Below are 13,500 nucleotides of genomic sequence, written 5' to 3' on the forward strand. Positions count from 1 at the left end.
GCTTCTTGTTTGAGATATAATAAACTACACTTTTGATTAGAAATTGGGCATTTCATATTTAATGACCATATATATGTATACATTTCCTAGATCTGTCTGATGAGAAGCTCTAAAAGCAATGAGACATCAGCAGCAATGAACCAAATGCACAGATCTGGGTTTAGAAATGCTATGTTCCAACAGATCCAGGGCTCTCTGGATAAATGGCCGATTCCAGAGCTGGAGCAGGAAAAGGTCAAAATGAGCCTTATTATTTCCCAGATTATAAAGAAGTGCTCCAGGCCGGGCGCGGTGGCTCACGCCTGTAATTCTAGCACTCTGGGAGGCCAAGGTGGGCGGATCATTTGAGCTCAGGAGTTCGAGACCAGCCTGAGCAAGAGCGAGACCCCATCTCTACTAAAAATAGAAAGAAATTATATGGACAGCTAAAAATATATATAGAAAAAATTAGCCGGGCGTGGTGGTGCATGCCTGTAGTCCCAGCTACTCGGGAGGCTGAGACAGGAGGATCGCTTGAGCTCAGGAGTTTCAGGTTGCTGTGAGCTAGGCTTACGCCACGGCACTCACTCTAGCCTGGGCAACAGAGTGAGACTCTGTCTCAAAAAAAAAAAAAAAAAAAAGAAGTGCTCCAAGAATGAAGGGGACATGTATAAAGAATATAGGAGTCAGTCTTAAGAGGGACTCACGGGCTAAACTGGGGACAATGTGAGCCTAAGAATAATATGAATGGTAAGGGAATACAACGTTAGCCTATACCAACATAAATAAATTACTAGAGAAGAGAAGGCTCATTCTTACAGTAAAGTGGCAGTTAGTAAATGTATAAGAAATTATGGAAATAGGATATCACCATTTGAGGTAAAAGTAGGCAATGGAAGTAAAGACTGATGGACAGAAGTTTTTACCTAGTGGATATCCTACAGGTTTGTGGACAGTATATTGATACTATCTCAGAACATTCTCCACCAAATACTTAACAATTACAAAGGGTAAGACGGTGACTTTATAGTGAAGAAACCGGGCAGACAGACACCAACACGACCAGGTCGTCAACGTGAACTTCATCACTGGTGGGACAACAGGCTGACATCATGTCCCCGTGATGTGATGCCGGAGAAGAGCACAATACCACTCCGGTGGAATCCCTCCTGGGAAAGCACAGCTTGACTCTGGTCAGGAGAAAACACTGGAAAGACCCAGGTGGAAGGTGATACTACAGAATGTAAGATCCGTGTTCTTTAACACTGCTGCGCATGTGAACAACAGGGAAGGACTGAGGAAGGGGTTTAGACAGAAATGACATGACAAGTAGATGCAGCTATGTTCCCATGTAAGATTCTGGACCAGAAATGAAAAAAGACCTTGCTGGGACAGCTGGTAAAAATCTAAATAGGGTCTTTGGGCTGAATGGTTTTATTCTAACAATGTTTACTTCCTAACTTGAAGGACTCTGTGGTGTTCGTGTAGGATTGTATCTTTGTTTTTAGGAAATACTCAGGAGCGATGAGGCATCATCTTTGCAGACTGCTCTCAAATGCTTCAGAAAAGGACTGATGAGAACAGAACAAGGGCAGGGAAATAGTAACAGTTGCCAGGGAGCTCTCTGCACTGTTCTTGCAACTACTCTGTAAGTTGGAAATTATTTAGAAATAAATTACTAAAAAACATGAGTTCCTCCCCCCAAAAAAGACAAAATGAACTAAAATGAAAAAGTATATGCATTAGCCTATGGGAGTCCACCTATATGCTCACCTTTTCTATAAACAAAGCTTACACTCACCTGTTTAGGAAAAGAAAGAGACAGTTCTGAGGAAGAGCCTTACTGCCAAGGAAGAATGAACATAACATCAGACCTCAAATCATCTCTCTAACTTATCTCCTTGACACGATGAAATAAACTGTTCCCTTAGCAATTAATAAACACACACTTATTCTGCAAGCAAGACTAGCTTGAAAAGGGAAACAGTTGTGCGTTTATTTCCTCTCTTTCAACTGTAATTGTCCAGTTTACATTCAGAGGTCTTTAAAGAGACAAGGAGGGGGAAGGCCAGGGGCAGGGAGGGACAAGACCTCGAGAGGGAAAGCAGTGTGAGGATTAATACTCAGACTCTACAATCGTGCTATGGCTCTTCACATTTACCTCATTCAGCCCGAATAAAGCCTTGCTGTATCACCTCCATTATCAGATAAGAAAAGTGAGGTTCCGAAAAGCAGATGCCTATTTCAATGTCACAGAGATTCAAGCAAGCACTTTGCATCTTCACCTAGAATTCCCTATGCCTTTATGGTTGGTCCTTGAACTTTCTGTGTTGTTTATAAATACTGCTGTCTTTGATGAAATCAACTTACAATATTAGCGGATTATCAAATAAACCTGCGAGGGAAAATTTCGAACAGTATTTTCTAACATAATATGCTATCCATACCCAAGCCCATTAAATGGCAGTAAGTCATCGTTCATCATTAAAATGTATAAAAACCAGCTCAAAAAAGACAAAAGAGTCAACACATTTATTTAGATTAGATTTCGGTATGTTAGTGAATTATCCAGCACTACTCAAAAAGTGGTTTTTAAAAACAAGATGAAAGCTTTACTCTATTAGTGACTAGAATAATAAATAAAAACACCCACCTTGATTACAATATGTCCTTTCCTGGTTCCACTCCGGTCTAGCTCACGGTGCTCATGCACCATGACAATTTCTCCCTCTTCCTCAACTTTGTGGGTATTTTTTTCCACATGATTTAAAATTCTCCAATAATCCTGCTGGGCTATGCAGACAAACTGTCCGAGAACAACATGGGGACAGTTAATGGACCTACAGGACGCAATGTATTACCAGGCACCGAGGCAGAGCACACAGGAAGGAGGTCAAGTGCTATCAGTCATTTTTCATTCAATTCCTTTAACCCTTAACAGAAATCATGGTGACACAACTGAGGCACAAAGGGCCCCAAAGAAGTCTAATCTGTCTGAATTTTGCTCTTTAAAAGGAGAAGTGAACATCTACTTCTCTCAAAACAGACACTATGCAAAGAAACCATGAAGCAGGAGTAAATTAGAAACAAACAACTCAGAAGTTTCTATTTCTTTCCTTTATTTTTTTTAAAAAAGACTGAGCTGGCTAAGGCCAAATAGAAATTTAACAAACCAGCATTTATTTGGTATGTATTCTCTTTTGAAAATTTATAGCTTACTCAATTCCACAAATCTCTGAGGCAGATATAAAATCTAGTTTCCTCTATTAACTGTGAGCTATTTGAAACTCCTAATTCTCAAATCAAGCGATTTTATTTTGAGGAAGAAAAAACATGCTTGGCCATTTTAAATCAAAAAACAAGCAAGAGTACTTGACCAAAGAGATAAGCTTACCTGACAATCATCTACTTTAGTCCTGACAATTCCATGCATGTATTGCTTATCCAGAGTGGGAGTAATTCCAAAACTATTTCCCATAAACAGATTTTCAACTTTTCCATCTGGATGACTGATTTCTACAGTGCCATTTAAAATAACATACCATGAGTCGAGCTATAGAGAAAAACAAAGGTTTTAAGACTCTTTTTAAAAAGATAGTTATATGTTAACTTTGAAAAAGAATCTATCAATATACATAATTTGCATAATTTTAAAAAGAGAAAGAAGGATCTAGTTATATTACAAAATATTCTGTTAGTAATACCTTATGTCTTGTCTATGTAAACCACTAAAGCTTATTTTACTTTCTTCTTTTAGTCACCAAACAAGGGCTTTCATAATTGATCAAATTCTCCGAGGCAAAATAGTATAATGTTTAAGAACACAAACTCTTGGAATCTTAATCCAGGCCATGCGACCAAGTAGCTGAGTGACTTCGGGCAAGTTATTTAACCTTCCTGGGCCTCAGTTTCCCTACCGTTGAAATGGCCATTAATAACAGTATCTATCACAGAACTACTATGTTAATTAAATGAATTAATACGTAGTGAGTCCTTAAAACAGTGCCTGGCACATAGCAAGCATTCAAAAAAAAAAAAAAAAATAGCTAACGATTAATTCAGAAAGACCAGTAAAATACTGAATTTTGAGGGATATCTAAAATGAAATATTCAAATTTCTCTTAAGAAAAAAATGCCTTCATTTAAATGTTAGTATTCAATGCTCCAAGAAGATATATTTTAAAAGTCTACTGGGTATCAATGAAAGACCACTTATTCTCCTTCAATATCCAACTCCTCTTATAAGCCTAAACTTTTAACCGCTTTAATGTGATTTAAGGGAAATCTAGATTGTCAGTGCTGAAGGGTAATCAGTGGCGATAAGAAATACTTTTTTCAAAAGTGTACTTTTCTTGGCTCTTTTAAACATAAAATATACTCACTGTAGAACTTATGTATTATACAAGCTACTGGAGGACAGGCACTGTGCCTGGTTTTTTCACTACTGTCTCTGTGTCTAGAATAGTACCTGGTACAAAGTAGACACAACACATTTTTCCTGACAGAATCGTGGAAAATTAAAAGAATGCAAAAAACTTGTGGAAAAGAAAAGTTACTCAAAATCCTACTGCTTGCACACAGTTCTTTAAAGTTTCATTTATTTCTCTCCTGTATGTATTATTTTATATTGTTGAGAGATTGAGACTATCCTGGTTTAAAAAAATACTATGTTCACTTGTTCATCAAACTTTTGGGGGGAGCATATCCTATTTGCCAGATGTTTTCTAGGATGTGGGGAGAAAATATGTAAATAGAGTTAGAGAAAAGGGCCCTGTCCTCAAAGAACTTCTATCAAATAATTTAAAAATAATTAGAGTGTGTATATATATATATATATATATAAAAAAACATTATATCCTGTAGCGATATAACAATCCAGCTACACATTGCTTATTATTGGATTATATTTTTGGTCATGATGAATTTTTACTTACATATTATTTCTATTTTATGAACATAAATACATAATTATGTGATATAAATATACAAATTACATAATTCATATTATAGACATACTGCAATGAACATCTTTTGAAATAGTTCAGAATTTTACGTATGTCCTCAGGACAGACACTCGTCAGTGGAGTAGCAGGAGGCTGCGAACACTCCGAGGCCCGGTTAGGAATTTCTCAATGACTTTTCAGAATTGCTGCACCAATTCATGTTCCTACTAGCAGCACATAACAATGTTCCTTTGCTCACATCTCAGCATTAATCCCTACACACTTGGCAAGAAAACAGTGAAGCGTTTCTTAACAGCAGCAACACTCCCCAATCCCTCCGCAGCCTTTCTTTACCCATCCACAAGTTGCCCATTTTGAACACAGAACTGCTGCGCAAATGTCTCGACTGGCCGCAGTCCGCTAGGAGGCATTGGTATCAATACATTTCCCTCATTATTTTTTAAAGAAATGTATAACAGAAATTAGGAGAGTAAATATTTGATAAACATTTAAATAATAATGATAAAAGTATACATACAGAATAATAATTAAGAATCTTTTAGAAAGTCTTAGAAACTATTTGGAGAAGTAAAAGCAAATTTGGGTCAGTGAACATTATTTATTAAGCACCTATTCTGCACATAGTCCATTCTAGTAAATCAAATATTAAGATAAAGTAAAGCAGAAATAAAAATTGATCTCTTCAGAAATTATAAAAAGTCAGCATTCATTTAAAAAATTGTAGAAGTTAAAAAATCAGGATTTATACAAGTGTATGGAAATTAAATTATTCCAAAAATTAGTGGCCATACTAAATAATGTATATCATTTATTTGCTAACATACCTCTTGCCCATCTTCAAGAATAACAGCGCCAGCCTGCTCTACCACTTCAAAAATCATCACTGAGCACAGTTCTCTCCTTACAGACATGGTCATGTTTGCGAAAGCAGGGAGCTGGTGCATGAACTCCAGAAGTTGTTCTACAAGAAAACAGAAATCTTCGTATAAAGACCATCAAGGATTATACCTTAAAGATACAACAAAATCTAGAATTCAATAGCTGATCTCCTAATCAACTTAAAAATTTATGCTGCTAAAACAGAGAAACCATAACTGTTGATTTAAAAAAATCATTTGGTTTATACATATATTTAGATTCACATATAAATATGGGCATGTTGGAAGACACTACAATTCACAACCACCAGAGAAAACGAGAAACTACACAGGTTCAGATGAGGCTGGAGAGCGTGTCTAACTTTCCTTGCCTGAGGCACCACTTCGTGGTGGTGAAGTTTAGTGATGCCCTTTTATCTAACAGATTAGTGAAAAAGCCTTTTGTCTAGTTCTTACCAGTCCAGAGGGCTTTTTTATTGCTCTTAGTAAATGTCAGTAATTAAATTTGAGATAACAAATGTGAATTCTAGCTTAAGATTTGTCACAGCAACTAGGTAACTCTCTTTAATTTAACCAACAAATGTTTACTGGTGTCTCAGTCCATTCCCTGGTGTAGACATGTGTAATAAACATAAGGAAGAAACTCCTACAAGCAGTCAGCTAAGAGATTAAACAAAAATGAATATAAGGTGCTATATACCCAAGAAAACTGGAGTTAATTATATTTCAATGTTTAAAAAATTTTCTGAAAATTTGTAGAGTATACAATTCTTTATCATTAAAAATGTACTTTCAGGCCTGGTGCAGTGGCTCACACCTGTAACCCTAGCACTCTGGGAGGCTGAGGCAGGAGGATTGCCAGGAGTTCCAGACCAGCCTGAGCAGGAGTGAGACTCCTGTCTCTACAAAATATAGAAAAATTAGCTGGACATGGTGGCATGTGCCTGTAGTTCCCAGCTACTCAGGAGTGTGAGCCAAGAGAACTGCTTGAGTCCCAGAGTCTGAGGTTGCAGAGAACTATGATGACACCACTGCACTCTAGCCTGGACAACAAAGCAAGACACCGTCAAAAAAAAAAAAACAAAAAAAAAAACCACTTTCAGTTTCTGTCCAGATAATGTTTACAACATGAATCTACACTGTAGGTTATTTAACTATATTATATCTTTGGAATGAAAAGGAATGTTCAAATATGTTGATCTTTACCCCAAACAAATTATGATTCTTACTGGTAGCAGCATATTCTAATTTGAATGATAATAATATGACTACTATAAAAATGAAATCTAGAATAAAATCTCAATTGAATCATAACCATATATAACTGACATTAAGTAATCTTTGTTCCTTAACACATTAACTGCCACGTGAGTTGTTCTTAACTCACGCTAGTTTTGAGCCTGGGGCCTTGTGAAGCATATGTAACTCGCATCTCTCTTCACCTTTGGGGCTGAGAGAACTATTTTTCAAGTTGCATATAACTTACGCACAGAAAATAATAAAAAAATAACAAATTTTTCATTAGAAAGAATCATTTTGTTTTCAAAGTTTTTATTCTATTTTTGTAATAAAACACCATGGCCCAAAGGAAAAAAAAATTTTTTCTAGTGTGGTAGTCAATATGTTAAAAATAACATTAGCCTCTTTAGTATCATTCAACTTCCCAAAGTATAGTAATTACTAGTTCTGTAAAAAACGACATAAGGAAAATTCATAAAATTTTAGTCAAAAGTTAAAATATAGATATATATTTTTTCAAGGTAGGGAAATACAAAGTATGATGGTTAAACATACTCAAAAGTTTTAAAAAAGCTAATTCGCAGACAATGGACATTGTTGAATTATGTTTTAAATGTCTTACAAACATGAAGGCTTAAAGTAGATTAATGTAATCAAAGCTTTTGCTTTATCAATTATTGCAGCCAACCTCAAAGACGGCTCTCAGTGATTCCTGCCTCCTGACAGTCATGCCCTTGTACAGTCCCTACCATGGTGCATCAGGGTTGTTCAGTGTGACAAACAGAATTTGGCAGAAGTGATGTGTCACTCCTGAATCCAGGTCATAAAGGACACTGTAGCATCTGCTTTATTCTCTCGTGGATTACTTACTTTGGGGGCAGCCACTGATGTTGCAAAGCAGCCTGTGAGAGGCCCACACGAAGGGGAACTGAGGAAAAACTGTGCCAAAAGCCATTCTGCACAGCCAGCTCGGACACAGATCCTCCCGCCCCGGCCAGGGAAGACGCAGACGACTGCAGCCCCTGTCGATATCCTGACTACACCTCCTCAAAGACACTGAGCCAGAACCACCCCGCTAAGCTGCTCCTGAATTCCTGACCCATGAAAACTTAGACATAAATGTATTATATGTTGTTTAAAGCCATTAAATTTTGGAGTAATCTGTTATGTGGAAATAGGTAATTCCATGAAAGTTACAAATTCTTATTGTGAACAGACGTATTTCTTACCAATGTCATCGTCAGTTTTGTCTGCAGGCTCCTTTTCAAGACATTCTCGAACAAGATCTCGCCCCTGCAATGGATCTGTTCGATCAATTTCTTCATCTTCCTCTTCTTCATCCTCAGAATCAACAGGTCCTTCTGGAAGACGTGTTAAATCTACATCTCCTACCTCACTCTCCGTAGCCTACAGAAATAAATCTTGATCACTTATCATTTTCATGTTAAAAATATCATATGTCATAGTTTGAATTAATCAAATCTACCCCTCCCTTACAAAATATTATAAAGAATTAGGCAACGTTGCTCATTGTATTAAGAATGTAATGAAATGATATTTATTTTAAAAAGGTTTCTTTCTGCCCAAAATACAAGTTCATCATTCCACTAGGTGATAAATCTGAACCAGTAAATTTAGTTGGAAAGTTCTCTTTTCCAACAAATACTTGCATTTCTTGAAAGTACAAAGTTTTCTAAAACAAAGTACAAGAAAGAGAAAGTTAACCAGTAATCACTTTATGAGTGCCCTTTAGCTTATGCTGAGTGTTGTGAAAAAGATACTCTTTTGTCATCCACAGAGAACTGAAGTCTAGCAGGATAGGTAATCACGTAAATCAAGAACAAATTTAGAGGTAAAGAATAGTACTGAAATGTGCTAACACAGACCCATCAGAAAGGACTGAAGCAATACCCACCACTTCCCAACACCTTATTGCTGAATCTAATAGTGTGCACAGGGCTGCAATTATTCTAACTAATCTTTAAAATGAACTTATGCCTACAACTATAAGTTTGATAACATAGTAGTCTCAGATATTAAAGAAAATATCAAATTTTTAAAAACTCTAAATTATCCTCTACTTTGGAAAGTGGAAAAAAACTAGAGAACATATTTGAAAAAAATTTTAAAACCCATACATTAAAAGTCATTCATAGAAAATGATGTCTCTCAGAAAATGAAATTGTCCTTAGTGCATTATTAAAAAATATTTCTAAATATTATATTCACTTGATTAATATAAATGAAAAAGCATGAATATTAAAGTTATGACAGAAAAAAGTGAACAGACAGGAATTCCATAATAATAAAAAAATAAGCAAATGTGAGTATTAGTGAAGTCTATAGGACCTTCATCCAAACATTTAAGTATCATCTCTTGTTTTGAACACTGACTAGTTTATCTGCCCAGATCTTCCTGCGTTGGAGGACCGCTGTTCCTCTCCCTCTTAAACCCAGAGACCCCAGGGGGGAACAGCATCGGGTCCCCTGGCTACGGAAGGTACGGTGGAAAGGCTTTTTCTCCAGATTGTTATACGGAACTGGAGTTGGAAGCAGCACATCCTTTCTTCTCTGGTTGCTGAACTGGGAAAATGCTGAGAGCAGACAGTCTACAGCCACATGAAAATGCCTTTCTCTGACTGGAGGAAACGAAACCACTAGGCAGTGACAGGGGCCGGGGGAATGGGGAGGAAGATGCTAACCAGGAGAGGCAGACACAGAAAGAGACAGAGACAGAGAGCAACAAAGCAACAGAAAGAGAGCACGCAGGACAGAGAAAGAAAGAACACACACACACACACAGAGAGAGAGAGAGAGAGAGAGAGATGGGGGGGGGAGGAGGGGAAGTAAAAATAAGCAAGCTACAGGGAGTCTGAAGACCAGAGAGAGAAAGACAAACGGGCAGACACACCTGCAAGAATCCAGGTTCCCTGAGGCCAGCTGCAGCCTCTGCTTTCTCTGAGGGTCAATAAATTATCCTTTTGCTTTTGTACATTCAAGTTAGGGCTTTGATATCTGTAACTGAAAGAGTCATCTGTTTCTAAAGACTATGCCTTATACTTCCCTTGGATTCCTGCACAGCTTTACGTAATAGCTGGTTGACAATCCAGACTAAATGTCTCACTTGAGATCTTTAAAATTAGACTAGCTGGCTCTGAAGGGTCTGCAATGGTATGAATGTTTGTGTCCTCCCAAAATTCTTATACTGAAATCCTAACCCCTAAGGTGACAGTGCTAGGCTAGATTGGGACTGGGCAATGAGAATTCTCATGAATGGGATTAACACCCTTACAGAGGCCCAGGGAGCTCATCTGCCCCTTCCAGCACACACAGACACAGCTACAAAGTGCCAGACACCAAACCTGCCACTGCCTCATCTTGAATTTTCCAGCCGAGAGCTGTAAGAAGTAAGTTTCTGCTGTTTGTAAGCTACCCAGTCTACGGTATTTTGTTACAGTGGCCTGAACGGACTAAGATAGGTCACACAAGGGCAGTCCTATCTCATGACTGACTAGTATGCTCTGAATTGTTTTCTGGCTACGAAACTTTAGGGTTTGAATGAGTATATTTCTGAGTAATACATTTTTAGAACCACAAACTTGCCTTTTCAAAGGCAAGTAGTCTTAATTTAAACATGTGTACATGGTAAAATGACTTTCTCCGAAACCTAACTTATTTACTTACACAAATTTTAATCTAAGAAACTAGTGTTCAAGAACAATAAAGCAACATTTTTTTATACAAGTTAATTTTTCAGAATATGGAAAAGGAATGGCCCTTTTCCATTTTATCAATTTTTAAGTACAATGTACATTATAAATTCAGGTTCCTAAGCTACCCTATTTACACTAATCTAAAGTTTTCATCCTCTGACCCAGACTATTTCCACCTAGTCTCATTCCCACTTTCTGGATTATGTCTGATAAAAAGAGGGATGGCTCACAACACAAAAAGGCAAGATGCAAGTGAGATATACGGACAACACAGAAGGCTTATGATCATCTGCATGACACATCAAGACTTTTAAGAAGATAGCTCTTTAGGAAGAACAGAAGTCACAGGCCTAGCACTGGCAGAAGGTTATTAAAAGAACTCTCTTAGGAACACTTTAAAGCTAAATGCAAAGGAAAGAATGTATTCTATTCTTGTAATTGCCTTCTTATAGCTGTGTTTTTTTCAAAGTAGTATACAAAGAATGAATAAAATTAGTTAAAAAATACACTAAACTGTTAAAATATTAAGAGTATACAAGAGGATAAGGTGACAAAATAGGAATTAATAATAAAAAATAATACTGGCCAAAAACATGCTAGGAAATAAAAATATCTTTTTTTAATGTAAAAATAAATAAGTAAAAAAAACTATGTGTAACAGAAACCAAGGTCTAAATCCCTGACTAAACAAAGGCAGGCCAGGTTCCTAAGATAAAGGTAGATACGATAACCACCAAGAGAAGTCACCCACTGCTACTTCCGAAGATGCAGTTGCTAGACAGAAAGTTTAATTCTCTAATAACTCCATAAGATTTTTTTTTAATGTAGCATCTACAATGTGTGGCACACAATAAAAACAGACAGGTGAAGCTGAGAAATCTGACCTATGACCAGGAGAAAAAAAAATCAATCAATATAAAGAGACCTGGGAATAACACAGATGACAGACTTAGGAGACAAGAGCTTTCAGCAGTTACTTCAAGGAGTAAGTAAGTAAGTAAATTCAAGGATTTAAAAGAAAAAAACATAATTAGAGAAAACTGGAGAATTTCAATAAGGAAGTGTAAACTAGAAGAAGAGTAAACTTGAGGAAAGGACAATAAAAACTACTCAAACTGAAATAAAGAGGGGGGAGAAAAACAAAAAGAAAATTTAATAGAGCTTAGAGACTCGTATGCTAATATCAAGAGTTGGTACAAAACACGTGGGTCGAGACACTCCACACTCATGTGGGTAAGGTGCGCGGGATCGAGCCCTAGCCTGTCAACTGTGTCACCCTAGCAGCTGGGATGCAGCAGAAAGAGTACGATAAATGAATTCAGTCCAGGAAAAAATACAGATATTGGTGTTAAGACTAAGACAAGTATTAAACATCTCGTGTTTTTCCTTTCCTGTCATATGAATGTGTCTCTGTCTATATGTGTAAATACAATTTGGTGAGGCAGGCAGTCTGAGGTGATTTTCTGATGACTTGGCCTTCCTCAAATAAACCACCAGAGGATATCCTTTTCCTGTTTGCATCTCGATAAACATGAAGCTACAATGAGGGCAACTATAGGTTGGAATTAAGAGGCAACAAAGTTACAAAAACCACATTTTCAAATTTAGGGCAAGTATTAGGCCAGAACCTTAGACTTTCAGTGCTTCTCCTTCCTGAATGCCCATTTTTACTAAATACTATTTCATTTAATCTTTTTCATGGACCATTTAGTTCCTATGTTTCCTCTTTGTCTTCCTGCTCAGGGCAAGAACCCTGTGAAATTAATCGTTCTCAGTTATGCTGTCCAGGCTGGCCCATTCCATAATCTCTACCCAGGACAGGCACAGTCAAGTCTCCTTTGCTCTGGATAATGAAGTGTTAGTTGGCAGAGACTGTCTGCATTTTTTTGGAACCAATATTGGTTTCTACTTTCAAATGTAATTCAACTAAAAAAAATTTTTACATTACTTTCTAAGTGCCAACCCTGTGCTTGACTCCGCATGGGACTTAAATGTAAGACACAAACTCTGCTCTCCATAAATTTACTCTGATGATGAAAAATGTCAAGTTCATAAATAACTACAAAAAAAAAAAAGGAAGATTGAAAAAGTGGCATGACCCAGAGAAAAACTGCTGTGGGCTTCCAAAGAAGAACACCTCTTCCTGTTGGAGAAACAATGGGGACAATATGAAAATGTCATCTAGGTGGAGCTACAGGTAGAAGAACATGACTAAAACACGAGGCCAGGAAAAGGCAGACATATTCAGGGGATAGCATGCATGTATGTCATGAAGCAGAATCCAAACTTGACATTTTTCATCATCAGAGTAAATTTATGGAGAGCAGAGTAAGTGTAAGTGAGGGCATAGTAGAATATAAAATTAGACTGCAGATTGTAGTTAGAAGAGAAAGGCTTGGAATTTGGAGGGAAGGGTGTGAATTACATAATGGCGAGGTACTAAAGCTTTTTAAATAAGAAGTAATTAAAGTCACAGCATTCTTGTAATTTATTTCAAGTAAGAGTTAAAAAATGGCAGTCTTCAAAAAAAAAAACAAACAAAAAAAAAAAACAAAAAAACAAACCAGATTTTATCTAGGCCTCAGATGATATTCCCAGCGGTACCATTATCGACAGGTAGAGCAGAATGTGGGGCCAGGGAAGCTGAGGTGACAAAGGAGCGCAGTGATGGCAACGCGGCACCAGGGGTCTGGCGAGGCCGGCACTGGAGCTGTCACTCAGGGAACT

At 37.2% G+C, this 13,500-nt stretch overlaps 1 protein-coding gene across 5 annotated transcripts in view; it reads right to left on the reverse strand.

Annotated features, from left to right (window-relative positions):
- Positions 1-13,500, reverse strand: part of RAPGEF6 (Rap guanine nucleotide exchange factor 6) — a 169,134-nt gene that overhangs the window by 72,685 nt on the left and 82,949 nt on the right. For all 5 annotated transcript variants that reach the window (XM_069483583.1, XM_069483584.1, XM_069483581.1 and 2 more), the window contains exons 8-11: positions 8,290-8,467; positions 5,768-5,904; positions 3,374-3,532; positions 2,633-2,785 (exon numbers count right to left, since the gene is read on the reverse strand). In XM_069483583.1, the coding sequence (XP_069339684.1) occupies positions 2,633-2,785; positions 3,374-3,532; positions 5,768-5,904; positions 8,290-8,467 (627 nt within the window). The remainder of the gene's footprint in view (positions 1-2,632; positions 2,786-3,373; positions 3,533-5,767; positions 5,905-8,289; positions 8,468-13,500) is intronic.

Source organism: Eulemur rufifrons, chromosome 10 (assembly GCF_041146395.1).
Source record: "Eulemur rufifrons isolate Redbay chromosome 10, OSU_ERuf_1, whole genome shotgun sequence".
NCBI lineage: Eukaryota > Metazoa > Chordata > Mammalia > Primates > Lemuridae > Eulemur > Eulemur rufifrons.